Source organism: Oreochromis aureus, linkage group 9 (assembly GCF_013358895.1).
Source record: "Oreochromis aureus strain Israel breed Guangdong linkage group 9, ZZ_aureus, whole genome shotgun sequence".
Lineage (NCBI taxonomy): Eukaryota > Metazoa > Chordata > Actinopteri > Cichliformes > Cichlidae > Oreochromis > Oreochromis aureus.
Genome location: NC_052950.1, coordinates 25717109 through 25745023, shown reverse-complemented (window position 1 = coordinate 25745023; position 27915 = coordinate 25717109). Strand labels below are relative to the sequence as shown.

The following is a 27915-nucleotide window of genomic DNA, read 5'->3' as shown; positions in this document are numbered from 1 at the left end:
GGTAGCCGGCTAGCTGTCAGGCAGGACCGACGTCGTCAGAGCACTGTCGCTAAATATGGGATGTCTTGATAAAACAAGCAGATATTTGAAGTTTACACACCTACACATTCTCGCCTGAAAATATCTTAAAAGTTTATTTTGTGACCTAGAAACACGAATAAAAGACATATAAAACGAAGTGGTGGCCGCCATTGTTCACTCTGTAGAGGCGTGCTATGAATTGTGGGATATGGAGTTTTCAACACAAGGATAAAATCTTTTCGGCTGTACTACTCCCGGTATACCACTAGAGAGAGCCAAGACACCACAAATGAAGTCTGTTTCTATGGTGCCAAAAGCAGAATCTTTCTCAGGAGCCTAGAAATTGGCCTAAATTTGCACTAAAATCTAAATATTTCAAAAACTATAAAAGTTATAAACACCAAAAGTCACACCATACTAGCCCAGCGCCAGCCGCACAAAATGATGTAACATATGTACCCCTATTGTCAAAACTGTTTGGCAGAGGAGCGCGGGAAAATTTTCACTAAAATATTAATATTTAAAAAACTATAATATTCATAAACACCAAAAGTCATAGCACACCATTCCAGATCCAGCCGCACAAAATGAGGTAACATATATGAAGCTTGTCCAAAAACTGCGGGTCGAGACACACTGCAAAATTTCAGGCGGAAAAAGGAAAATAATAATAATAATAATAAGAATAATAAATCCGACGAATAGTAATATGTGTGCCTCTTGTCATAGGCACACATAATAATAATAATAAATCCGAGGAATAGTAATATGTGTGCCTCTTGGCATAGGCACACATAATAAATCCGAGGAATAGTAATATGTGTGCCTCTTGTCATAGGCACACATAATTAGGGGCAATTTCTCACTATAAACCAGACAGGCAGAACATGCCTCTTTTCTGCCCTCTCCCTCACTACTGTTCATCATCCTCCCATGTCTGTTTACCCAAGCATCCCTGCAGGCTGTCATTAGTGCAAGATAAGCAACAGAAGCACACACGCAAGGGCACATAAGCAATCTGTTTGCATAGATTGGCAAAAAAAATAAGCTTCCAATGTGCCTTATCGGAGGACAAATGTACACACGCAAAAGACGCCAAGTCCTCAGACTCATGCGTGCAACATGGTCCGATCTTCCCACAGACATACGCTGCACTAATTATTCAGTGATAAGAGTCTCCAAAGTGGCCTCAATGTTGAACCTGCTGACAGAGGTGTCTGCTCATCTTACTAAACACACCTCTGTGGCTAAGCTCAAGGCCAATCAGTATTTACAGTCTGTGGGAAACACCCTTCCAAATTACAATGTGTCAATCCTCTTGCTCACGCACTCAAGAAACATAATCACTGCACGGCTCTGTGAAAACACTGTGGTTTGGCGCTGTTACTAAAAGTGTAGCTTGTGTGCTTTTGTTACAGTATCTGAGAAAGACAATGGGCTAATATGCTGGGAACATGCCGCGTATAAAGTTAGAAAGGTGCTCTGCTCTGCAGCCTCCTGAGAGAAAGATCAGGCGTATGACCTTTAGCAACCCTAACAGACCACAGCGACCACAGCTTTTACTTGTAGCAGAGTACTCCTACACAGTGGTATGGCTGTTTTTACTACAGTAAAAGATCTGAATACTTGATAGTCCACTTCTGATGAGCTATACAACACTGGCTCTACCAAACTATGTAAGAAGAAGAACAAACATCACTATGTACAAATGTTTTATTGCACGCGAACACTCTGTATTAAGATAACACGTATCATTGCCAAAAGCATAATAATGAAAAAGGCCACTTGTTCATGCCTTCCAAGCTTAAATCTTAAACTGTTTATGATTATTTCACACTATGTAAATTCTTTTATTTTAATATTATTCTTTTTACACTTACGGATTCAACAAGGTGCTGGAGACAGTCATCAGACATTTTGGTTCCGTATCGACATGATGGCATCACACAGTTGCTGCACATTTGTCAGCCGAACATCCATGATGCCAGTCTCCAGTCCCACCACATCCTGCTGCTCTATTGCATTTAGAACTGGTGACTGTGGAGGCCATTTGAGTACAGTGAACTCATTGTCATGTTCAAGAACCCAGTGTGAGATGATTTGAGCTTTGTGATATGGGGCATTATCCTGCTGGAAACAGCTATCAGAAGATGGGTACAATATGGGCATAAAGGAACAGACAGGGCCAGCAACAATGTTTAGGTAGGCTGTGGTGATTTAACAATGCTTAGTTGGTACTGAGGGTACTAAGATATACATATAAGATATACACCATACCATTACACCACTTGCTGTCATGCTGTTTGCGCACAATTCTGACGCTACCATCTAAATGTTTTGTGTTCAGTGTGTTCAGAGATGCTCTTCTGAGGTGACTGTGGATGTAAGTGCAACTGATCCAAGTAATCTGTGCTACTTTATTATAGTTGGCCAACACCAGAGGGGCCGATGGTGCAATATGGCAGCCTGGCTTCTGTCAGTCTGCCCCAGGGCAGCTGTGACTACAACTGTAGCTTGCCTCCACCAGTGTGTGAATGTGAGAGTGAATGAATAGTGGAATTGTAAAAGCGCTTTGGGTGCCTTGAAAAGCGCTATATAAATGCAATCCATTATTCTCCAACAAGTGCTTATCTGAGTGACTGCTGGGGGTGGCCAGAAAATCCTAGTAAATCAGCAGTTTCTAAAATACTCAGACCAGCACCAAGAACATATGTAAAGACACATAAATCAACTCCCTTTTGAAGTTTGAACTTTAGCATCACGAGGACCACATGTAAATGCCCAAATTAACCAAATTGCTGCCATGTGATTGGCTGATTAGTTATTACCATTAACAAGAAGCTGAACATGTGCACATGGCTTAAGTGGTCAGTGAGTTTAATTTCTCATTGTTTTAAATCTTACTGAAGTGTGAGGACTTTGCTATCCTAAGCACTTCTAATGTGTTTCATTATAATCAATTTTCTTGTCATATCATATTTGTTGCTGCTGTTTTATTGTAAATGCTGTATTATCACTGTGACAGTATACAGTATTGTCACTGTTGCAGTGCAGGTAATGTTAACCATTTTCATAGGGGAAAACTGCACATATTATACAAAATGATCTGTTTTTTTGCTTAAATATGAATGATATCTAATGTTTTGTCACTAAATGACAAATTGATGAATAAAAGTAAGACATGTGTAGTAGAAGTATAAAGTAGTAGAAGTATATAGTGGGAAAACACTTGCTAGATATACCAACAGTGTCTTCAACAGACAAAAGAAAAAGGAAAGAAAGAGGGAAAAAAATCAGTTTTTATTTCATAATTTCAAGAAATTGACTTTTGCAACTATATGGCAGACACATAATAAAAAATAAAATGTACACATAAAGAAAAGGTGAGTTAAAAATAAAGCAATTTTCCCACTGCAATGCCAGATCAATCTGAAGGATAGACGCCATTTAAATATGCTCAAATTGATAGGAGTCCATTCATTTAATTAAATAATTCATGTTTTCATGAATAGTAGGTAGTAAAGTTTTTCAACAGTGATAAGGAATTCAAGATTATTATATTGCCATGCATTCACCAGAAAACAAAAGAAGGCTCCTTAAACTTTTTTGTGTCCACAGGTTAGCTTAGTCAACACCTCAGGAAAATATGGCATTTTTGGAATAGTAATGAAAAACACAAACACAGATGTTAAAATCAGTTCAGTCTTTGTAAACAGTCACATAGGACAGTGCTTTACAGCAAGTGCATTCGTTAACTTGTTTGTGTGCTTTTGGATTTATGGCAGCAACAAGGTGGATTAAAGTTGTTTTCCCTGGTGGTCCAATTTTAAAGGCAGAGTGATGTTATACTCAACAGTCTCCACAAGGTGGGCAGTGCTTCTGGGTAATGCAGTCTGTTCCCTGTATGTTCACAGTTTAATGGTCCACAACACTCAAACGCATCCTGAGACAACATCTCTCAGTCCACCGGGGCAGCTGACCGCTGTGGCTACCGTGCCGTGACCATCCACAGGCCCAGCGCCACGTTGGCCGCCAGCAGGGCGCTGCCTGCCAGGAGCAGGAAGAAACCAATCAGCTCGCGCTTCTGACGGTCTATTACCACATTGGCCAGCGTGGCCTCCAGCAGGGCGTTCAGCATCCACTGACCATCGAGAGCAAAGCACGGCACAGAGTTGACTACTGCTAATGCGCCAGAGAGGGACACCACGTATCTGAGAGGAAGGGCAGCTCAGGAAAACAAACACAGTAACAGGCAATTTAAGTGTCAGTTTAAGCAGCGAGCAATAGAAGCAGAGAAAGTTTACTTCTGTCAGCTGGTCAGCTAGCAAACAGTAGCAGTCCATTCTATACAGTTAGCTCAAAAACTCCAATTTGGTTAATTTTCTGAAAGAAATATTCTCTCCTGTTGAGACAGCTCCCAGTTTGGGCTCAGGACACAGACACACTCTCTACTTTAAACTTTCCTTTTTGGTAAATTCCCTTCAGCGGGCCCTGAACAGTCCCACAGTTATGCTACTATAAGCTCTGGCTGTTGATGATAAACAGATGATGAACAAAAAAGTTGCCCTTTGCCAAGACGCTCTACTTTACACTTCCCAAATGTATGCCATTAGTACTTTCCCCTTTGTGGTTTCCCATTATTCCTCTTTACTTTTCCTAAATTCCTCAACCAGTTGCAGTGGCCTCCATGAGGTTGGTTCTGCCAGAAGTCTCTTCCTGTCAAAAAGGAGTTCTTGACCATCACCAACTGCTTGTTCACAGGGTGTGATTGTTGGAGTTTTCTATCTATATTGTAAGGCAGGGGTCTCCAACTCCAGTCCTCGAGAGCTACTGTCCTGCAGCTTTTAGATGCATGCTTGTTCCAACACAACTGAATCAAATGAATGGCTTGTTACCAGGCCTTTTAAGAAGTAATTCAATCATTTGATAGGGCTGTGTCGGAGCAGGGATGCATCTAAAAGCTGCAGGACAGCAGCTCACAAGGACTGGAGTTGGAGAGGGGAATTAAACTATTAATTAAAGATTAATGAGATACGTTTTTACATTGCATCTTCTTAACATCTGTCATTTAATTCAGCCAAATTATATCACATCAGTGAGAACCAGTAGAAACAGCATTATCTAGAATATACTCTCAATTAGTTGTTACTTTGGAGTGTCCATAAAAAAAATAAAGGTATCCACCATGACGTTACTCAGTGGTTTGTGCAGTCTGGTGTTTGAACTCTCAAACTAAGCATTATGCACACTCTTGTCGAACACAAGAAAGGCAAATGGCAAGAAAGGTCAATGAAATAAAATATACTGTATTCTTTATCTTCCTTTTTGGCATTAATGGGAACATAACTCAAAAAACGAACAAGATGCTGGATTTGACATGACCTAAAACTAGCAACTCACAGTCAGACCATAAACTCAACAGGAATGTGTTTAAGAACAGCACAGATCAAGTGTGCAATAGGCTCCCCCCCCCAATACACGTTAGTACAACTGGACATCTCTCTGTGACCAAAGGAGTCAGCCTCTGGCTTTTTATCATTATGAATGAAGGTTTAAGACACGTCTGCATTGGCTTCACCTTTTAGAAACCAAAGACCCATTCATCCTTTATATACAGCATTTTTTTCATAATTAAATTAGCACTGCATGCACACATAAGTAGCTGATATAAAACTACAAAACATATAATTAGATTTTGGGGGAAAAAATCCTACTGAGGAAGAACTGGAAGCTGAAAATGACTAGATGAACAGGTAGCTGCTCACCAGTAGTAATCAGAAAAAGCGGCACGCTACAATCACCTGGTCAAATATGAGCAGTGTTGGTTTTCAAAAGATCACCATTAAAAATGCACCAACGTTGAATCATCCAAAATGCCCCAAGACCAAAGAGCATGCTTTTAACTTTCAAAGCATTACATAACAAGAAGAAGCAACTCACCCTTCCCTTACAAATAAAAAGTTGAATTCACATTAACGAAATACAGTTTTAGCCTTCACCGTCATCTTGACATAAACTTAATGCCCTTAATGAGGCCATGTCCTTTTCAGCCCAAATAAAAATCGTTTTCAATCAATCTAAGTACCAATCAGCAGTGCCAAGAGATAACTACTTTGTCAAGTAGTCACAAAGAAAAACAGACCTACAAAAATGTAAAAACACCTTAAAAAGGGTTGAACTGCAATCAGAAATGTGCACAGCAATGCAATTAAGGGCTGCATTCAGGCAATCTTGAAGTGCATCTGGCCTCTTGACTGTGCTGATTAGATGTTAAAAAGGGGTCTTTTATTCAGAAAAAGACATTTAGAATCAAGTAAGATGGAACTTTTATGCTATATAACCCTTCTAAAAGAGCAAACTGAGAACATGCAACACATGTTTAAAAAGTTGCACTGCATGTTATACTTTTTAGTGACAGAAGAGTGGGGTTCATTCTTCTTATGCCCATCATTTGATTATGACTGTAGTCCCTTTAACCTGAAAGGATACTTGCAGAAGGTTTCTAGGAATACAGGAAGATCCAGGTGGAGGAATCCAAAGCGGGGGACAAAGTTAGTCAGACTCACTGTGGAAATAAGAAAACACAGGATATATAGGTCCTCAGTTTGATCCACTCAACACTTTATGAATCTTAAATATGAGCTGAGAAAACATCCAGGCTCTTCGTGATTACTCCCTCGGCCTTGCCCAGAGTCAGCTCAACATCTACAGAACACTGTAAACACCAATTACTTGCTTATTACAGTAAATGCAGTTGCTTATTACAAGTTTTAAACTGAAAACACAAGATTTAAACAAATTATATGTTCAACAAACGGTTGCTTCAGCTAATTATGTCCTACATTCACAAATGGAGGTAACATAAGTGTCCGTACCTGCATACTGCAGGTGTGGCGGATATCCCACGAACAGCATGTGCGTGTTGGGAGGGTGTGTGACACGGATGAAGCGAGTCTGGTTCTCCAGAGAAGGTGTGACGCAAATGCTGGCAGTGTGGGAATGTGCAGCACAGTCGTCATCTGTGTGACACACCCGCGTTCCCGTCACCATCTTACGTACCGGCATACAGGCGTACTGAAGCCACAGGATTACACAAGAAACACAGGAAGTAAAAAACTGATTTTCAGTTACTGTATGCAGCTTTTCTCCATGTTAGCTAGCTTCTGTTTCCGCCATTAACGCCCATTAATTTTGGTATGGTGTCTTTTTCCATACAAAGCACGACTACACAAACACTTTCAGCTTGTATTTCAAACTGTATATCTAATTACTCTTTTCTGTAAATAAGGTTACATCATGCAAATTATGAAAGCGCCCCCATTTGAGACTGGGAGGAGACACTGGCATTGCAGCTTCAGGATCTGTGCAAAGTCAAGTGTATGGATCCACTTGCTGTGATGAATAGAGAGCAGTGCAAAATAGGAGATGATTATTTTTTGGTGACTACAACTCAACTCATGACATCCCCTAACACAGACATTTCAAAAATACGCCACTTTGACAGGTAAAGCTGTTCAGCTACTGGTTAATGCAAATATCTAATTAGCCAATCATATGGCAGAATGGGTAAGAAAGGTGATTTAAGTGTCATGGTTATGCCATGGTTATGGGGTCAGGTGGGCTGGTATGAGTATTTCAGAAACTGCTGATCTACTTGGATTTTCCCACACAACCATCTGTATGACTTTCTGATCTGAAAAAGAGAAAACATCCACTCAGCTGCAGTTCTCTGGGTAAAAATTACTCGGATCAGTTGCACTTACATGCACAGTCACCTCAGAAAAAGCCTGTTTTGAGCCAGCGAAAGATCTGATCCTAAACAGAAAGTATTCAGTCATAATTTTCTTATTGTGAGCAAACAGCCAGGCTCAGAGGCTATCCTTCACACTGCAGGCCTTGAAGCTGTATTTATTTGAATACTGAAAAACCTTTATTAACTTTATTAAGTCCCTTTAAAGCAAGCAACATCTTACCCTTTAGGCAGCATTGCAAGTGTCAGGCAAGATTATGTAACAATAAAACTACTGAAAATTGACAGCTGTCATTGGGGGATGCTTCTAACTAAACAGAATTTATGAAATAAATGTATCAGAATTCAAACTTTAATTGTTGGTGTTCATGTTCATTTCCTCCAGATGGGAGGAAAAACATCAACAATACCTTAATTTATACAACAGTAATGACATAAGTAGAGATGACATCAAGGGGCTTTCCTACATAGAGATTTTTGTGACCTCCACCCAAAGAGGTTTTAGCCACAAGTGGTTGGGGTTTCATTTACTCTAGCAAAATGGATCTTTTTGCTCGGCAAATGGTAAAGAAAAAAACAAACAAACATATCTGTGTGATATGGAGCACCCAACTCATTGACTTGAGAGCCAAAAGCCCATTGTACATCAGCAAAAAATCCCATAGCTGTGTTAGTGTACACATTCAGGATTTACTGTAGAGGTAAGCAGACAAGACAAGAATAAGCCTTAACCGCTGCTGTGTGACCAACATTTGCTGGCACATCAGCCCAGACAGAGCTGTGGGTGGGTGAGGTGTCGACACTTAAGGGAGGTGACAGGCAAGAAAAAAAAAAGCAGAAAAACATAAATTTCAATCTCATTGTCTCAACAGGGGTCACAAAACCAGCTCTCTCATATAAAGCAGCCCTCAAACGCATAAGTCCAGATAGATGCTCAAGCTAGGAAAAAAAATATATATATATCTGAGTCACTCTGGGGCAAAACCAATCAGATTTGGGTCACTTCAGCATTCGCAAGAACAAAACGTAACAGAGGTGGCATAAAAACCCACAGAAGAACTGTGGCTACTTAAGAAAATAAGGTGAAAAGAAGAACTGGTGATTTAGACAAAGTGTGCTCACACCAAATGCTGATAAAAATCCTAACTTTACTCGAACAGTGTCAAACTTTTTTCACAGCACCGCAGCTGAAAACTCATGGAAAGTCACACATGGAAATAAAAGGGAAGTGAACAAAGGAAGTAATATAAATATCCTCGACTGTCTAAAAGGTTTTGAGACCTGTTCGTATGACGAACCAGCCACAAAAAGCCCCCACATCCATCAGTGAGTGTGTGTCACCTCTCTCTCTCTGCTGCTCCTGCCCAGTGGCTTAATGTAAGAGAAGCAGAGGTCTGTCAGGCTGTTGTTGCTGCAGCAGTCCATCGTTCCATCCAGACGCTTGAAAGCTACGGGGGGGAGAGAAACAGATGGAAAATATAGCACAACTCTGAAAAGAATCTTAAAAATAGATGTTCTGTTAGTAGGTGGACTCGAAATGGATGATTAGATAAAATAACACAATATCACACTATTTATTAGATGACTAAAAAAGTCCTCTGGACTCCTTAAAAGGTCAGTAGCTTTACTGCATAGTAAAACACACATGAATCTGGTGTGCTTCAGGCGAAAAACCCCAAAGACTCTGTTCTGCATATCTAATATGACAATAATTACTAATGCCAGAGTAAGAAGAGTATCATAAGCAAAATACCCAGTGCTAACTTGTTTCAGCTTATTTTCTATAACCATTCAACACACAGACTTTGAAAGACAAAGGACAAAAAAATGACATAAATGTCTGATCTCTAAGCTGTTATGTCAATAAAGAATTTTGGGACTATAATAGAAAATTAACATTAAGGGCACCTGCTCCTAAATCAAATGTGCCACTTGAGTAAATTCTAGACCACAGAGAAGCAGCAGGGGCTAGGATTGGCCAGCTGTTACACAATTACCTCCCACATGAGTTGACACTTGGCCAATCGGAGCTCCTGTTGCTGCTCTGTAACTGTGACCCCGTTTAATATTTAAGTGGCCCACTGTAGTGATGACAAAACAAGGTCAATTAATGTTTAAATCAAGTGATTAATAAAGCAGTTTAACAGCTGCCTTTTGAAAGACGTTAATTTATGATGCAATTACGATTTAATACAGTCAAGTCTCCAGGTAGAGGTACTCAGCTGGCTCTTTATAGGAGTCCGGTGGCCTCGCTGCACAAATTCCTCACCCACCTCGTCCATGAGCCCAGCTGGGCTGCAGGCTGGCGACGGGGACGCAGTATCCCGTCTGTGGTGTGTGAGCAAGGTGAGACAGGCAGCTGGTCCAGTCCTCCACTCCCCTAACGGGACAGTCTTCCAGCCCTGTCACTATGTCCCCGACTGACAGACCCCTGGGACCGTCAGCTGCAGAGCCCTGGACCAAATACACACGCAGACATAAATCTTGATTTAAATGGGCAAAAGGTCACACAAGTAAAATCTGATGGCTTCAGTCCTGCAAGCTTGCAATAGTTGGGAAACTCTGAGAGGGGGCACAGATAGACAAATACAATAACCTCTTGAGCAACAGTCACCAACTATGGCTACACTGCTGCAGCATAAATACGTTAATGAAATAATAAATGATTGAGTCATAACATTTAAAAAAGTATTTATTGTGGATTTAAGTGTGGAAGATGAGCTCATAAGTCACATAGCCTAAGGAAAGAAATCTGGTGGTAATATAGCTGATACTATTGTGCCGTTTGTCAGATGGCAACGGGGCGAACAGGCTGGTTATTGTCTCCGTTGGGCTCTGGACAAACACCTCACTTCACCAGTATCAGAGACACACAGGAACTAGTGATGTTCTGGGTGGTTTTAGTCACCCACTGCAGGGCATTCCTGTTCTGAACATACAAAGCGTACATTCCAGACTGCAGTGCTTCCATTTAGCCTTCTATTCCCCCTCTGTGGACGTTTACAAGGACTCCCAACACATGAATTTAGCCTTGTTTTGCTTTTTCTGAGCCTTCTTTCCTGGTTGGAGATTAGTGATAGTCAGTTCTGGTCATTGTTCAAGTATTTTTAAATGCTGCCACACTGATGAACAGATAAAGCACCCTACAGGGCTTTTTAAAGTGGATTAAATATCCTAACAAAGGGCCACTAGCAGTGCTAAAGAACATATAAATAGCATATAGACTCCAACTACAGACTTGGCTATAACTATATTTTACTTAATTATTTACTATAGGGGGATTATGTATTGTTCTGAGTGTGTGCTTTTATTTGTTTGTTCCATGACGAAACTGAAGTGTTCTGTCGGAAAAATCAGTAGATGTAAACATATATTAAGGCTCAATTACCCAAAAATAACATTATTGCTGATAATATTATTAGTAGTAATAATATTAAGCTGTTCACCTGACATAGCTCACCTCCACAGGTAAACAGAGGTGTGTTTTGTAGCCTTTCTTATCTTAAATCAACAATCATCATCATCATTGATTGTAATCTGGCTGATGATGGTATAGCGTTATGGAGTATTAAAACAGTGGTTTATTTCAGTGTTTATTTGATTAATTTATGACAATGATATTCTCACCTCAGACAGAACAAAAACATTCAGCAGGTTTGTTGCTCACAGGCTTCACATCAGTTCAGTTTGGGACAGAGGCAGGGCAGCTTTAATTCATGTAGAGGTACGACATGTAACTTTATGCAAAATGGATTTTCTATCACGTCGACCTACCACTTTATCTGAAACGTGAAACTGAGGCACTGACCTGCACAACCTCTGTGACCAGCGCCCCAGCTCCGGTGGTGTACATGGGAAACAGGAGGAGAGGCAACAGGAAGAGAAAGGCTAATGCTGCCAAACACAGCACAAAGTTGTGCCACACGCCTGGAAAGAGAAGACAAAAATATTTTTTGTTTTTCTGCATTTTTATCTTCATTTGAGTTGTGTACGTTTGCTTTTTAAACTTTGGTTTAGGCATGTTAAAAACAATATTGTCAACAACAAGTCGATATATAGGTGGAGATCTTCACTTCAGTTCTATGCTGCTGTGGTTTTAATTCACCCCACAAGGCAGCAGTTTGTAACACAGCTAACATAGCACCGAGGAAGCTAACAGCAGGATACTGGCAGTTTGGAGGCATTTTACACCAACAGCTGCTGTTTGCACTTACATAAAAAAAACTTCTGCAAACATACAAACTGTGATCAAAGTAAGCAGACATGACTGAAAAGATCAGACGACTCTCATCACTCTCATTTACTTTCACTCTTGTCATGTTCGAACAGAGTCTTTAAACATGAAGCTAGTAGGACCCTAGTTTGGTGTAACACCTGTCAGTAAGCTTTTATTACACTTATGTTAACATAAAATGCTGTTGTCACCGCAACTAAATCTGATTCCACTCCAGCTGTCTCCTGTCAGCTGCACACCTGCTGCAGTTTGTGGCCTCATGACTCTCACTTTGATCCAAAATAAGATCAGTGAAAATAAATTAGTTGAACAACACCAATACATTATTTTTTCCCCATTGTATTTCTCCTGGACCTGTTTTCATTTATTATTTCACTGTTTAAGTCGAACTTGATGTTTTTTTTTCCCATATGTCTATCTCTCTCTCTATATATACCCAGTCTCTTCCTCACAGTGAGGCATACAGATTATTAATTTAACAGCGTTATTGGATAGGAACTCTGTATTGCCAGACACTCGAAGCCAAAGTCTCCGTTTCGAATTGGAAGTGGTGGAAGACAGGTGGAAGACAGGTTCACACATTTTCCAGCCAGCTGCTGCAGTAATTACTCCTTCTAAATCAAATCAAGTGGATATATGCCTGTTAAATTGCCTCGGTGTCTGAACTTTACATGGTTATAACTACAAGCTCTTGTATTCGTTTTAATTTCTTACTGTTTTATCTTAAAGGATCACTTATCTAAGTACACATAAAGGGAAGTTTCTGTTTGTCCAATGGTTCAAAGTAAACTGTAGTGCACCTGCTATTTTCTATGAACAAAAATTTAAAATATTGAGGTCAGTGTATGCTCAGTTTCAGACTTTTTTTGGGGGGGGGGGGGGGGTGTCTCTTAATTATGTCGCTGACACAGATATCCCATATACGGTCATCACAGCTGTTGCTGATTGCACAGATGCCCCGCCCACATGCCGTTAAAACCTGTCAACGGCAAAGTACATGGAAACTGGAGGGTCGGCTTCACAGCTCATTTCAGACGTCTAATGAACTACTAGTATAAAAATAAGGATTATTTTGTCTACTAATGTTGAAATGCCACTCTAAGAGGACACAAGATTATAAATACACGAATGGAAATGTGAATAACAGACCACCGTTTTAAGAAACACATAAAACATTGCAAACCTGACGCAATTTCATTTTCCTTACAAAATTACTCTGCACTAAAAAGACTGGCTAACGAGTGTCTTTCTTTAACCTACAAAAGGAAGAACTCCAAATATAAGAAGAAATACTAATATCCTGCTTATCTAGTCTGCACATCACTTTGTGGACAACAATAGTCTTTTCATCCTTCGCATCCTTCAAAAAGCTTCTACTAAACCATCCACCGTAACGTGAGGACTGTATGGTAAAGCTTTGCTGCTGCTGTAATAACCGCCTGCGTGTTTGCCACATATTCTGAATGTAGGATCTCGTGGCACAACAGTAACCACTGCTCACTAAAAATAGCCGTCTATACCATCTTAATTATGCAAGAGGACTAAGCCAGTCTCCCAAAAACCACGGGAGGAAACGTCGCATGGCCTGATGAGGTCAAAGCACTCAACGGTATCACTCAAACATAGTGATGGTGACATAGACAGAGGCAGACTCTGTGGTCAGGGGGAAGTTAAAAACATGGTATTTTGACAAAAACCTTTTTGACAAAAAAGGGATGTACAGCTGGAAAAAAAATGCATACACTGCCGAGCACTACATCTTAAATAAAGTCAATGTCTGCCCTACAGGCAAAAAAGAAAAAAGGAAAGGGTTCATGCAGTTTCAAATATTGATATATGCAGTAAACAAACTATTAAAGTTTCAGCACCTATCTCTACAGGAATAAATAATAAACATGTTATGTCTGACAACCCCTCTTGCACGCAGGGCAATCTCCACTGTGGACAGCGAGAGAAAAAACAATAAACACAGCACGCTATTACGTCACCGCCCTCCTAATGGGAAAAGCATCTCTCTCACTCTGTCACGTGAACTGACTGAACGTCTCAGTTTTGCATCTGGAGTCTCCACCAAGTTATTTTCTTCTCAGCAAAGCCTGAGGGAATTTTTTCACTTGATAGGTAAAGACAAAGACAGTTTCCCAACAGCTCTTCACTGCCCTCTAAAGGCTGCAAACAGCAAAGGGAGATCCAGCAGTATGACATTTTGCCAGCTGTACCATCATCTGTATGGAGCTCAGCCTCGACCAGACCAGCTTGACATTTCCAAGGCTGAAAAAATTATTCATAGCGTCACCACACTCTGAATTAAGGTGTGGCTCTGTTTACCTGAGCGCTCTTGTTCTGTTCTACTTTTGCACTTTTACTCCATGTCTTCAATCTATAGAAATTTGAAAATGATTAAGTGCAAAAATAAATTAAAAAATTAATCAAATTTTCAAGTAATTTTCATCTTTGACTGAATCATTAAAATTTTATTTTCTCTAATAAAGCAAAAAACAAAATATTACAAAGCAGGAAGAATGTCAGAACCTTTTTTTTCTAAATTATATTTGCACTGCAATAACAGGCCTCATCCCCCCATTTTTATAACTACAAGCTTTCTTCATTATATTCAGAAATGCTTTCATTAAGATAAGGTGATTGGGATTTTTGCATTAAACTGCCTGACAGAATAATTGCTTCTGAATTGACCAAATACAAGTCAGAAGCAATACAAAGACAATAGAATAAATAATCCTATAACACAACATAAAACATCACAGTATGCATGGCCCAGCTAACAATTTCTCTATATAATGAGTGCATCAACTATATTCAACTGATAATAACTTCAGAATTTTACTAATGTAAGCATTTAAATCTGCTAACTTTTAATTAACATTAGCCAGACCTTTGTATTGATAAGGCTTTCGCACATGTATAGTACTGGGCAGGTGTCACCTTGTTGTCCAAGTTTTTTGGGGGGGTTTAGACACTGGCTGCTATTTCCACTCATTTTCAATCCAGTCCTTGTACTGGACCATTTCCAGGAGAATCTTATTTAATAGTTTGTATTTTAAATTTCATAAGCCATTTAACACTGGCCTGTGAATAATTCAAGCACAAAAAGGCATCTAATTCAAGTGATGAACCCATTCCATTTACACTTATCACACAATTTAGCAAAGAATCCATTTTAAATTGTATCACCTCTAGTTGTAAAATGTATCACCTTCAGCCTAGGTGATTCCCAAAGAACTACTAGCTGAAAACTTCTCTCAGCATTGTGTGAATCATGGTTGATTCACATAATGTTCAATTCAATTCAATTTGAATTCAATTTTATTTATACACCACCAAATCACAACAACAGTCGTCTCAAGCAAATTATATTGTAAGGTAGAACCTAGAATAATACATACAGAGAAAAACGCAACAATCATATGACCCCCTATTAGCAAGCACTTTGGCGACAGTGGGAAGGAAAAACTCCCTTTTAACAGGAAGAAACCTCCGGTTGGGGTGTTTGCCAAAGCCTCATCAGAAATGATTTCAGTGGAAGGGTGGCTGTGATGAAGGTATTCTTAAGTTAACAATGAGAAAAGGCTGAGGTCTGGCAAAGTATACAAGAACTGGACTGAAAATCGGCAGCAACAGGTTTAATGAAGTGATGAATCTAAATTCAGAAATTATTTGTTCAAATTTCAAACTTGTTATCAACATGTGCGCAGGGACATAATAGTGAGTATCATAACAGCGAGTAAGCCATCACTAAAACACGGTGGAGACTCGGTCATAGTTTGGGGCTGCATTTCAGCCAGTGATGTCAGAGATCTTGTCAAAATTGATGAACACAGAAAGAAACCAGCAGATTCTTATCCACCATGCAAAACCATCTGAAAAATCATCCGCCTGGCAGTGCATTATGATTGAGGGAAAGCAATATCTTAGGCCTGAGTAACATAGAACTAGACACCAGTCAACAACGAGGTGGATGAGTGTCTTCTGGAGGCTGCTTGCGGTCATTGGGTTAAACCAGTCACAGACAGGTATATGGTTGCTTGCAGATTGCTGTGGCTGCCCGCCGTTTGCGCAGAAGATGCTGATTCCCCTGCAAACACTTTACTACCAAGAGGTATTAAAACTAAAGTGCGATACAAACTGCAAACTAAGAACATTTGCCTTCAAATTGAAAGTTTCACCTCTCTACTGAAAATAACACATTTAAATAAACTTTTACTTTGAAAGCGAATGGTTGAGAGTAGTTGGCAAGTGTTTGCAGACTAGTCAGCATCTTTCATACCAACTAAAGTCAACCAAAGCAATCTGCTAGCAACCGTATACCTGTTTGTGACCAATTTCACTTAACAGCAGCAAGCAACCTCCAGCAACCACTCATCAAACAGACCTGTGGTTACCCAAGTCTCACTGATTGGCCTCTTGGTGCATGACTGTGGATTAAAAAAATCTATTTTACAGAGATTGCTAGCAACCACTTGCAAATAGTTTGGGAATACTCACTTTTCCCTAGTAACCAGTGGTTACCAAGCAGTCAACAACCGGACTCTAGGCCTGTATGACCAGGGCCTTAACAAGTCCACATTAATCCTTTCATACTCTCTGTAAGGGGGCATGGGTATACATTATCAAAGTGCAAACAATGCATCTTTTACAGTTGGTTTTTTGTTGTGATTTCTGTGTTTTAACTCAGCCTAAGATCTGCTCTCATAACTTTTGCTTTGCAAGAATATAAAAAGCAACACTTACAAGTTATATGCAGAAAAACTTCTAATGTTAATCTATTGTGTTTTGTTTTTTTGGTTTTCATTGTGATCATGTGAATTGTGTTAATTTGGCAATCAAGTTCAAGTCCCTGCTTGATGTTTAATTTATGTTTCATATAACAGTTCTGCTGTAATTCTTACAGCATAGGGATTTTCCAAACTGACTACTTGACTATTTTCTAATGAAACTGCACTTTTCTTCCAAACCAGACCACACACAGAAAATACTCAGGCTTTAAGCAGCTCCCTCTGATGATCTGCGATGGCAGACATCAGTCACATTCATGGGAGAATGACTGCCAGCTTACCAATCAATTCATTAAGCTCTAATTTTCTTAATTGCAGAGTGAAATGATTTGATGCGATGCAGCTGTCTGCTGCTTAGCAATAAACTCTTCAGAGTGACCTTTGCTGGCAAAACAACATGCTCGTAATAATTGTGATTAATAGCTGGAAACACAATCAGGCTGCCGTAAGGAGCTATCAGCACATCTCAGGATAAAAAGTCTTACCGGCACAGAAGATGCGGAGCTGCTGAGTCGGTGATATGAGGTTGAGGTGTGTGGTGAAGAGGTCCACAAATGCACCAGGATAAACTACGAACACAAACATCCCGAATCCATTCACTCGCACTTGCTCCCTGCGTAGGAACAGAAATAAAAAACAAAGAAACATTAGATTTCAAAGGGAAACAGACTATATGAGGGGTGTCAAACAAACAGCCTGAGGGCCGGAACAGAAGGAAGATAAAGGAGGTCATCATTTTTGGATTCTTATCATGACCTAGAAGACAAGGAGCCATGCCAAAGCTTTCTTTCAGCTATGATGGAAATATTTCTTTGCAGACTACCAGAAAGTGAAAGAAGAGACACTGGAATCCCACTTATTTTATTTATTTCAGCCTTACCATCATGGATCAGATTGATTGGATTGATTCAATACAAATGAAAATATTCCAACAGTACTTGTATTTCTTACACATACAGCGTATTATAAAGTGGTTTTACTGGTCTAGCCCTGTAGCAGTTGCTGGCAATTGCTGGTGTGCCAGCCAGATTTACAATCTGACACCCTACAAAGGAACTTGTCCCGAGGCCAGTCTCTACAATTGTATACACAAAACCGGTGAGCTCAGAAGGCAGAGCAGGTCACCTACTAATCGGAAGTTTTGTGGTTTGATCCAGTCTGCATGTCAAAGTATCCATGGGCAATATATCTGATCTGTTGATTGGAGTGTCATGTGTGTGAATCTTCAACAGAAAAGCGCTTAGGCATAGAAAAAAAAGTCCTTGTATAAATGGGTGCAAATAAGTGAACAAGGCAAGCTGTATAAAGCACTTTGAGTGCTCAAGTGAAGTAGAAAAGCACTATATAAGACCCAGTCCTTTTACCATTTACCACAAAAGCCCACAACATACAAAAGAACAGCAAATACACAGAAGACAGTGCACTTCAAGAAAGCACTCACACTGTAATTACAATAACAGCGCAAAATACAGCGCTATTCATTCAATTTTCACCTAGAGTCAAATGTTCAGGCCAATTTTTGGTCCTTGAATTTAACAGAGGGTAAACTCTTCTGCTAAGAGAGAATCTTTGTTAACAGCTGGTACTCCAACAACTGAAGTGGTGGAAGCTCCTGGGACTGAACATCTGGGACGTTTCCAGGTTTTGGGCACAGTGAGGGAAAATCTTCGAAAGCCAAGGTATGACAGATACCTAAGAAATGGCAGACTTGATTTACGCTGTCAAGGGTTGATAGACTGGTGACAAGCATATGACAGACTGGACCACTTCCTGATGGGAGTCACATGGTAAGAATGCGCAATTTCTTTTTTGAAGGCTTGTAATTAGGTGTTTTAGGGGGTACATGACATACCATGGATGTGCACATGAGATAGGGCACACCCACTAGAAAAAGGCAAGGAGCAGAGCTCATGTGAGATCAAACTGGGCTTTGCTGCCCTCGAACTCAAATGACACACCAGACTCCGCTAAACATATAAGAAGTCTTGAGACTATTTAGAGAAACGCACTATAGTGTTTGTGAATATTTAGAGGAAAACATGGATGTAGCTTCTGGGAAGTGTGGAGGTACCTTAATCCTTCAAATAGAAAGCAGAGGGCAACATCTGGCTCCAAGCAGAAGTCGGATTGTATAAGAAGCTATGGGAAAATCTATTCTGGCGCTCACTGGATGTTTGACCTCAGTAAACATTTTGCTAGTAATTTCATTAATATACATTTTTTAGATTATGTGGTTATTAACTGATATGTAATTAAAGTGGGGTTTAGTAAGGGAACGTTATTCGCCTCAGGTGTGCAGCAGCACTTGGGGTTACTAAATACAACTGCAATATACAGGGTTCATCAAAAAGAACCATCCAATTTCAAAAGGCTATATTTGTTAAAGTAACGGACATAGAACCTTGAGATACATTTTAAAATACATGGCTGAATATAATGTTTTATATACAAAACTTGCAATTTTCACAATTGCTCAACGTGTTCCTTTCTAGACACACAGCATGTGTCCATACGATAGTCAAACTAGTCACATGCTTTTGAGAGCATCTCTGGAACCACTGCTGTTGTTATGCTACCTACCATCAACCACATGAAACTCATGAATCCCCTCTTTGTAACAATGCATCTTTCAATTGTTACAGGCGAACAGCTGCAGAATTACAGCACTTTGAAACTGAACGATTCTTTTTGATACACCCAGTATATATTGCGCCGAAAGTTAAGAATTAATAGTTAATTTACTGCATCAGAATTTACAATAAACATCCTTTAAAAAAAAATCTAAACAATATTTGGCTTGACCTAGTCTTTGGCTTCCTTGAACCCCTGTTTGATTGAATCAAGATACTGACTTGACTGTTTATGGATGTACATATTTTTAAAATGTTAATTCTTTTCCTATATTTGTCATAAATACATACCACTATACTTGAAACCTAGCCCCCTACTGCGTTCATGTTTATCTGGACACAAGTTGTATCCTGTATTAAAATAACTGCAACCCTTTTGAGAAAAAAATCCTCCAGCAGAGGTTAATCACAGTCTGGCAGACTGTATCCACATGAAAGAAGTCTTTGAGTCTCTTCACTTAAAAAGCACTTGTCTGAAATCGGTGGCTTTGTGAAAAATAAGATGATGCAGCACATCAGAGGGGTCATCTCATCTGGACCATGTGCTATGCACACTAGTTCATTAGTTTTGATTTGCACAGTCCACCTAATCATTAACTGCAATCAGAACCAATGCACCATTAAATAAAAATCAGGAATGAATTAAAGTGATTTTTTGGGGCTCATCAAAATCACACAAAGTGAGCAAGTAAAACAACGCCCAATTAAAGGAAATTATCAGCAACTTGTGGTTTGGATTTGACATCAAAGCATGCGATTAATACAAAAAACACATTTATTTCCACTGTAAGTGGACAGCCTAAGCCACTCTAATTTTATCAGACCGGGGTGTTTAAAGTCAAATTTAAATACTAAAGTAGCAGAAACACATTCTACTTAAAACAGAATAAAAGGCGAAGGGCTCTATATTTGGCTCATGTCTGCAGGCAGATTGTCCCATCTTTAACAATCCTTTATCTCTGATTCAGATAAATCCTTTATCTTAATCCCAAAAGGTTATCAAGGGACAAGATTATAAATCAGGCTCCTCTCCTGTGGAACCAGCTCCCAGTTTGGCTTCAAGAGACAGACGTCCTCTCTACTTTTAAGACCAGGCTTCAAACGTTTTGATAAAGTCTGACATACATTTACAACGTCCTCCTTGTAAACAGACTTGTAGTATTAGAGTCTTTGTATTCTTTCACCTTTCTGGAGTTTAATATACCCCCCCCAAAAAAAACAAATGCTCTTTATCATGCTGGATGCTGTGTTGACACACTGCAATGTGGTGTGGTGTGGTTATTACCTCAGTGCTGCCACAGCGTGGCCCAGCTCATGTATTACTCCACTGAGCAGCAGGGCGATGAAGAAGTAGGCCAGCTGGCTTGTGGGTAGATTAACGCCGGGGACCTAAAGACACACCAGAGACCAAAAAAAAAAAGAAACTGACTAAGATATGAACATAAAACATAATTCACAGAGTTAAAAATCAGCATTTATGGTTAGTTATATCCTAAAAATGAAGAGCCAATTTAACCACAGTGTAACAACTTCCCAAATAAAAACCCTAATTTGTATCACCACATTTAATTTCTTTTTGCTTCTTCACGTTAATTGCTGAAGCTTGTTTTTTTTTTTTGCATTTTTTCTCCTTCTGGCTGCATTGAGAATTTTTTTCTTCTCCGGGCTGAATTCTTGGATATAAATGGCCCACTAATAGCTTCCCATGAATCACCTACAGAGCTCCACTGGGGATAGGGCTCACATTAATGCACGGTTATTTGACACCATAATGAATAAAAAGGGAAGAGGGAAACACACTTCTGAAAAGCAGGGGTCTTTTTTTGTTTCATGGCACGGACATTTGAATTTCACACGCTTATGATGAACTCTGAAGGACGGATTTATCCAGTTACACACAGAAAAGACACAAACGCTCACAGATTTAAATCTGATGAATACTTGCCATTTTCATTCAGCTGATTTAACTCATTTATAAACATCTCATTAAAGTCAACCTACCACCACCTGCAGGGCCTGTTGCTCTCCAATCCGTGGGTTGTCTGTGGTCATCTGAGCGATGGTCTGCTGCAGAGTCCTTATCAGCAGCACCACTGACCCCAACATGGCAGCGATACCAAACACCAGGCCACTGTTGAACCTGGGAAACACAGATGGGATGCACATTTCAACAAGTGCAATTTTGCTGTACTTTATTAACGTTTATAAATGTGGAAAAAAAAATTTAAGATTATTAAAGCTGCACAACAGCAAAAACACCTCGAATTGAGAAACTCAGAAACGCCACACCAAGTCAGTTCCATACTAAGAGTATTAGTTTTAAAAACAGTCAATAGCACAAGTCATCTACTACAAATCCACATGGAAGATAGGAGCTTTTGAGGTTGTGGATCTGTGGACATTTCTGATACGTTTAAAGGAAGCTTAAGACCTGCTTTTGTCCCTATTTTAATTTGTTTAATCTTTGTCTTCATCTTACTGTGAAGAGCTGTGTGATTTAAGTTATTGAGAAGTGCTTTGTAAATGAATGTTACATAGTTTCTTATTAAAAGTCAAACATCGACTTACTTTTAGCATGTATGATGCATGTCTATCTGTCTATTTAGTCTTTAGAAAGAGAGAGGACATCTGCAGGAGGAAAGGTGTCTGCTAACATCTCAAGCTATTTATTTTTTACATTTGCTGCCGACTTTGGCTTTTAAGGCTCGGTTGTCATACGGCTGGTTATAGGAAGTCAGTGCAGACTCAGTTTGCAATTAAAATGTAATCCTCTAAAATTTCCTTTTCTTCCAGGAAACAAATTATGTCCAGTGAAAGTAAGTAAACAGCTTCTCTGAATCCATTTACTGCAGAAAAGACATTTTAGAAATGTTATTAAACTGCCAAATGCTTTTATGATGGAAAAGGAAGGTTGAAGGAAGCTTTTAGCCAAACCATCAAGTATCAAAGTCAAAAGTAACTTTTTTGTACTTAAAGGAACAGCACCTAATTTACAAGAAAAAAAAAGTATAATTTTATTGTAACTGAAGTGGAAGGAAGCAGGAATCTGAAGGTGTGGACGAACAAGGTTTATGGAGGGAAATTAGTCTCAAAAGGTTTTACAAACGTGTGTGATATGATCCATAAGCATAAACTAACTTGCAAATGTACTCAATTATATATATATGTATACTGAGCACTCACAAATGTGTGCTCCAATCCACACAAATACAGAACAATTTGCACAAGCATAAAACTATTTTACAAACATGTACGTATATCAAAATCTGAGCAAACAGTGATAATTTACACATATTTTCAAGGTCAGGATTACAAATCTGATTATCTTCGTATTTTGGTTTCTCGTGGATGCAAATATCTAAAAATAATAAATCTTTTTGCTCACTTGGAGATTGTTAAATATACGTGCACAAATTGCCTGATACGCACTTCACATGTGCACACGGTGTTTTGAGACTCTTTACTGCCAGCTTCACGCAGATCCACAAATGTAAGCTAAATTTAAGTGTAAGTGGAAAACTGGAATATCTGGGCTTCTTATGGATTCCTATGCTTTTCAAATAAAGCAGACATTTTTTTTCCTCATCACCTCTCGACTAGAAAATCTACATTCATCAGCCATGGATGCCACATAGCAGCCTAGATGTAGTTATGCCAGGTAACTCTGATTATATCAGCATTCAAAATATACAAGAGATTAGTCAAAATAAACTTCTTATTTGAATCACACTTTGACTTTCACTGGTTACTGTATCTGTAACTTGTAAATGTATGTTTTGTAGTCGAGGAGTGATCGGCTGTTCTGTTTATTCAGGAAAAAAAAACAAAAAAAAATAAAAACAAAAACAAAAAGTTGTTTTATTTGAAAAACACACGAGGAAGCTCAGATGTCCCGGTTTTCCACTAGAACCTGAATCAAATCATTTGTACACATTTATCAATGTTAGTTTAGGCTTGTGTGTCACAACATACACATTTTCAACCATTTTTGAGACTAACTGCACTCGATTAAAGTTCAGAAAGACTACAGGAACAGCTGAGTGGATTATATATACAGAAACTGTACCATATGAAAAGAGCCCGGGGGTTGATGCGGGCGCAGTATGCAAATAGTCGGTTGAACATGGTGGTTTGCCATCTCACGTGAAAAGGAGACAACATCAGGCCACGACTGGCGAGCCACGACTCATAGCTGATCCGATGCGTCACCGACGACTGCAGGATAGAGACAAAGTCAGCACATGAGCACATCCACATTTATAAAGCACATCTAACTGGAGTTATTCTTCTGTAAGAGCTTACAGTGTCCACATATTTCCAATGCCCGGACCTCAATAAGCTGTAATCAGAAAAGGTTCTGCATATGGAAACCCCCAATCAGAAGGAGAATTTTACACTATTTATCTCTAACTTTATATAAGCTACAAGGGGTTACAATGTTAAAAGTTGCCCACCGATGCATGTAATGATAAAAGCAGCCAAATGCTTAATCATTGTAAGAAAAGGAAAAGCAAGTCGAAGGAGGAGGACAGACTGAAATAGTTTACACACAAAACAGCTCAGAAAAGAGGCCACAGACTGCCTCTAACTTGGTAGGAAATAAGGTTTTTATGTTTTATAAATAACACGAAGGCTTCTCAAATCTGAAACTGGGATTTAAACTCCACTGAACAGTAAAATTTGCAATGACATTTAAAGGCTTTCACAGTCTTCATTAACTCATCTGCGCAATGTTCAAAATGCAGCTGAAATTGAGCAGATGTTGATATTACAAGCCTCATTCACTGGCTCTTCTGTATCTTTAGATCTGACAAGATGTTACATGTTTGTACATGGGGATATACTTTTGGCTAGCAAAAGTGTCTGGTTCAACTGCAACTTGCTAAGGGACATTTAACCAAATCTTTGTGGGGTCGTACGTAAATATTTAGAGTCTGTATGCATACTTTCGACCCTGTGTTGAGTCAAGAAAATCCTAAATAAATTCAATCTTGCTCACCCAGTTATTGTTTTTTAAAGTCATAATATATGACTGTAATAGCCGGGATAGGATCCAGCAGGCCTGCAACACTAATTAGGATAGCCAGTTAATGAAAACTAATGAGTGGACGGATGGCCTAATGGACGTCTCGGTTTTAAAAAATAGGTTAATAACAAATTTTCTTTCTTTCTTTTTCCTCAATAATCCTTGAATGTGCTTCCACACTAATAATGCTATAATTATCCCCTGCTGGTTTTATTGTGAATGGCAATTTCCTCTTTGTTTGTACTTGATTTTAATATCTTTTTGCACTGCACCTTTGGACTCTCTTCGTCCTTGTTTACTTGTGTTTTGTTTTGTAATTCCATGACATTTTAAGGGTTGGAGAGCAGATCTCTAGGTTGCCAGGTTTTCCAGGATACATGGAAATCCTTACTCTATACTATATGCTACTGCAGGTACTCTTATAGTTTATTCTGATAGCATTTAAAGACAGACAGGGTCTTATATTTCCCACATTTTCTGCTCACTTTAAGCATTAAACGCATCTCATGGACAGACATTGTGAAGTAATGGCCATAATGTGTTTAATAGCGGGGTTTCCAGCGGTTCCAGGGCTGCTGTGGCCTGTTTACACGAGTGTTCACAGCTCAAACCTCTTCTAATGTTAAATCCGTTCACGTGCGTCAGCTGACAGACTGCTGAGCAGGAAGAAAAACAAAAACAAGAAGGCAAATATTCACCCTGAGCAGCGTGTCCGCCAGATAGACGGCACACCAGCCTGCCATCACAAACACCAGCAGGGACACGGGGATCATGGTGCGGCCGTTACAGGACTCCACACCGCGCCGCCTTCATCACTCCCTCTGCCCGCCCTTTGTCACGCAGCTGGCCGCCGTCATTAGCGTCCAAAGCTGCCATAAAATGCCGTCACTTACGGTGAACTGCAAACAGACAGAAAGGTTTGATTTCACGAATGCCGTGAATCGAAAGAAGTGTCAGCACTGCGCGACAAACCTCCGGCTTCTTCTTCTTCTTCGACGCTTTCTTTTGTCCCTGCCGATATTGCGCCATCAGGTGTTCAACTGCAGCATCTCACTTTTCATTTTGGGTCGTTTTCACAAATTATTAATTTTTAAAAATTAAAACAAAAATAATTACATATGCAGTAAAAAAATAAAAAGTATTTTGAAAAATTCACAAATTCTAACTAATAATAAAGAAGTAAAATTATAATTATAATACTTACATATAAAAAGAAATAAATTAAATGGCAGAAATTGATACAGAGAATTTTTTGATATGAATTAAAAAAAACAAAAACAATTCACAGTGGATTGTCCCAGTTTGTGCTTACTATTTATAGGACACAGAGTAATATTCTGCCTTCAAAAAGGAGTTGAAAAGGGTGAAATTAATCATTTAAAGCAGTACTTAGCAGTAATTTGCTTTATCATATTAAACCCCATCTTAAATCAACCTTAAAATTACTTTAAAGTGAATTTAATTCAGCATTTGTTTTATTTTCCTTATAAAGACACCTGTGCCTAAAAATGTTTTCAGTGGCATATAATGCATTTCACTGTTTGTTTGTTTTCCTGCTATTGCTTCAATAAAATACATTATTTGACATTATTTGACAATGCTTTTCTGTCATTGTGTCTAACTCTTAGAGCTTGGCAAAAGAAAATCTAGAGGTGCACCTGAAAATAGCTGTAACCCTAAAAATGGAGAATTGCATAATCAGTTGGCTCAGCTGCAGGCACAAAAATGAAAGTTTGTTTTTGGATATTAGATTTCATCATGCCAAAAGGTCAATGGGGGTAAAAGGAAACCAATAAATGTGGATTGTCAGAGTCAGGCGCAGCAAGAAAATAAGCTCCCAGTCTGACTCATTAAGCCATAAATGTGACCAAGGGAACATAAAACTGCTTGTGGATAAAGGCCAGCATGTTGCTGTACATCAGTTCCTACAGAGCCTTCAGCCTTTCAGAATAACTGTGTTATTTGAGCTTCATGAGGACACAGCTGCAGATGAAAACTGTCTATTTGGGTGCAATAAACCCCTCTCTAAAAGGTTAAACCCCAATTTCAGTTTACCTCCTACTTTATGAGGTTTTACTCTTAAAGTAAGTAATATCAAACTTAGCCACAGCCCCATTCATCTCCTTTTAGGCCCTGCGGCAACAGTTTGTGGTTGTGCTCTTAGTGATACCGATTATACACACCATGGTGTATTTATTTTATCCACCGACAGGCAGATTATATTGTTTGTAAAGTTCCTTTTTTTCATTATTTGCCTATGAAATAAACTCCCTTTTAGCATTTCTAGGTTAGTCCTGAAGATATTTACATAGTCCTGAGGAATATGTAAATGCATATTCCTCAGGACTATGTAAATAACTCGATCACCTTTAAGCCACCTTGGATTGTCAGACTTTGAACCTTACACTGGACTAGCAGATGCCTTTTAAACAACATTTAAACTTTTCACATTAAAAAAAAATATCAACAGAGTCTGTATTATTGCGGGAGCATGATTCTGGATTTCTAACAATGGAAATGTTTTCAATGGAGAAAAAAAAGAAAAAGTTTGATGGGTTTTTTTTTTTCAAGTGAAATAAATGATAGATTGAGCTCTACAGAATTCCCATTATTGAATGATGATACTTTCCCACAGGTTTTCTTTGTTTTAAAGGTGATATACAGCATAAACAACTTCAGAGCCACAGCACAGACCAAAACAAATGAGCACATCAGCCACACCTTCTAACTTCCTTCATGCTGCATTTATAACTAGAGTGCCAAAAGCAACACCCAAATACAATTAGCTCTATGCAATACATCGAATATCTATTAGATGCTGCAGTTACCACCTACCATTTATCTTTGGGTTTTTTTCAGTGTGTGCCATCTTGCTTTTACATTGCCGTGTTGAACATAATGGCCTTTGTAAGCATGTGGCTGGTCAACAGTTTAAAAGTGAGGGACTTGCAACTAGTAACTGGCTGGACCAGCTACCAAAATAAAAAAATATGGAAACTAAAATTACAACACAAAAAGGAAATATGACTTTATTTTTTGGACCCCAGTGCTCTGCTACTAGTTGTTTTTTTGTTGTTGTTTTTTTTTCTATAATAATACTCAAAGTCTTTCAGTTATAGTTTTGTGAAAAAGAATGTTTTCTCAGGACTCAGTGCAGTTCTTTGGAAAACTAAGTACAATCCAGGGGAACTGAGTGGGTAAGTAGCAGCCAGGTGCTGCTAATCAAATGCATTCGATTAACTGATCATCAGCAAGTGTAAGCACATCTATAAAAGCAGAAGAACTTTGAAAAAATAGCACATCTGCATGACTTGGTTGAAAGGTTGCATTTACAACAAACCACCAGATTTCAAATGTCCTTTGAATGAAGTGGAGATATTTTTCCATAATGCACAGCACCACGTTTGGTGAAAACCAAACACAGTATTTCAGCACGACCGCCTCATACCAACTGACAAGCA

The 27915-nt window shown here is 39.1% G+C and overlaps 1 protein-coding gene across 2 annotated transcripts; it reads right to left on the bottom strand.

Annotated features, from left to right (window-relative positions):
• Positions 1-3302: 3302 nt before the first annotated feature.
• On the bottom strand, positions 3303-25507 carry mbtps2 (membrane-bound transcription factor peptidase, site 2). 2 transcript variants are annotated; one of them, XM_031745034.2, is made up of 12 exons: positions 25427-25507; positions 25153-25353; positions 23495-23643; positions 21430-21568; positions 20714-20817; positions 17284-17411; positions 11580-11698; positions 10045-10225; positions 9113-9219; positions 6897-7095; positions 6511-6586; positions 4010-4232 (listed from the first exon to the last, which is right to left on the bottom strand). In XM_031745034.2, exons 2-12 carry the CDS (start codon positions 25225-25227, stop codon positions 4010-4012), a joined length of 1500 nt encoding a protein of 499 aa, XP_031600894.2. In that variant the 5' UTR covers positions 25228-25353; positions 25427-25507. The 2 variants fall into 2 exon arrangements, with proteins under 2 accessions (XP_039473592.1, XP_031600894.2); XM_039617658.1 differs by having other exon boundaries at positions 3303-4232; positions 25153-25443.
• Positions 25508-27915: the final 2408 nt, after the last annotated feature.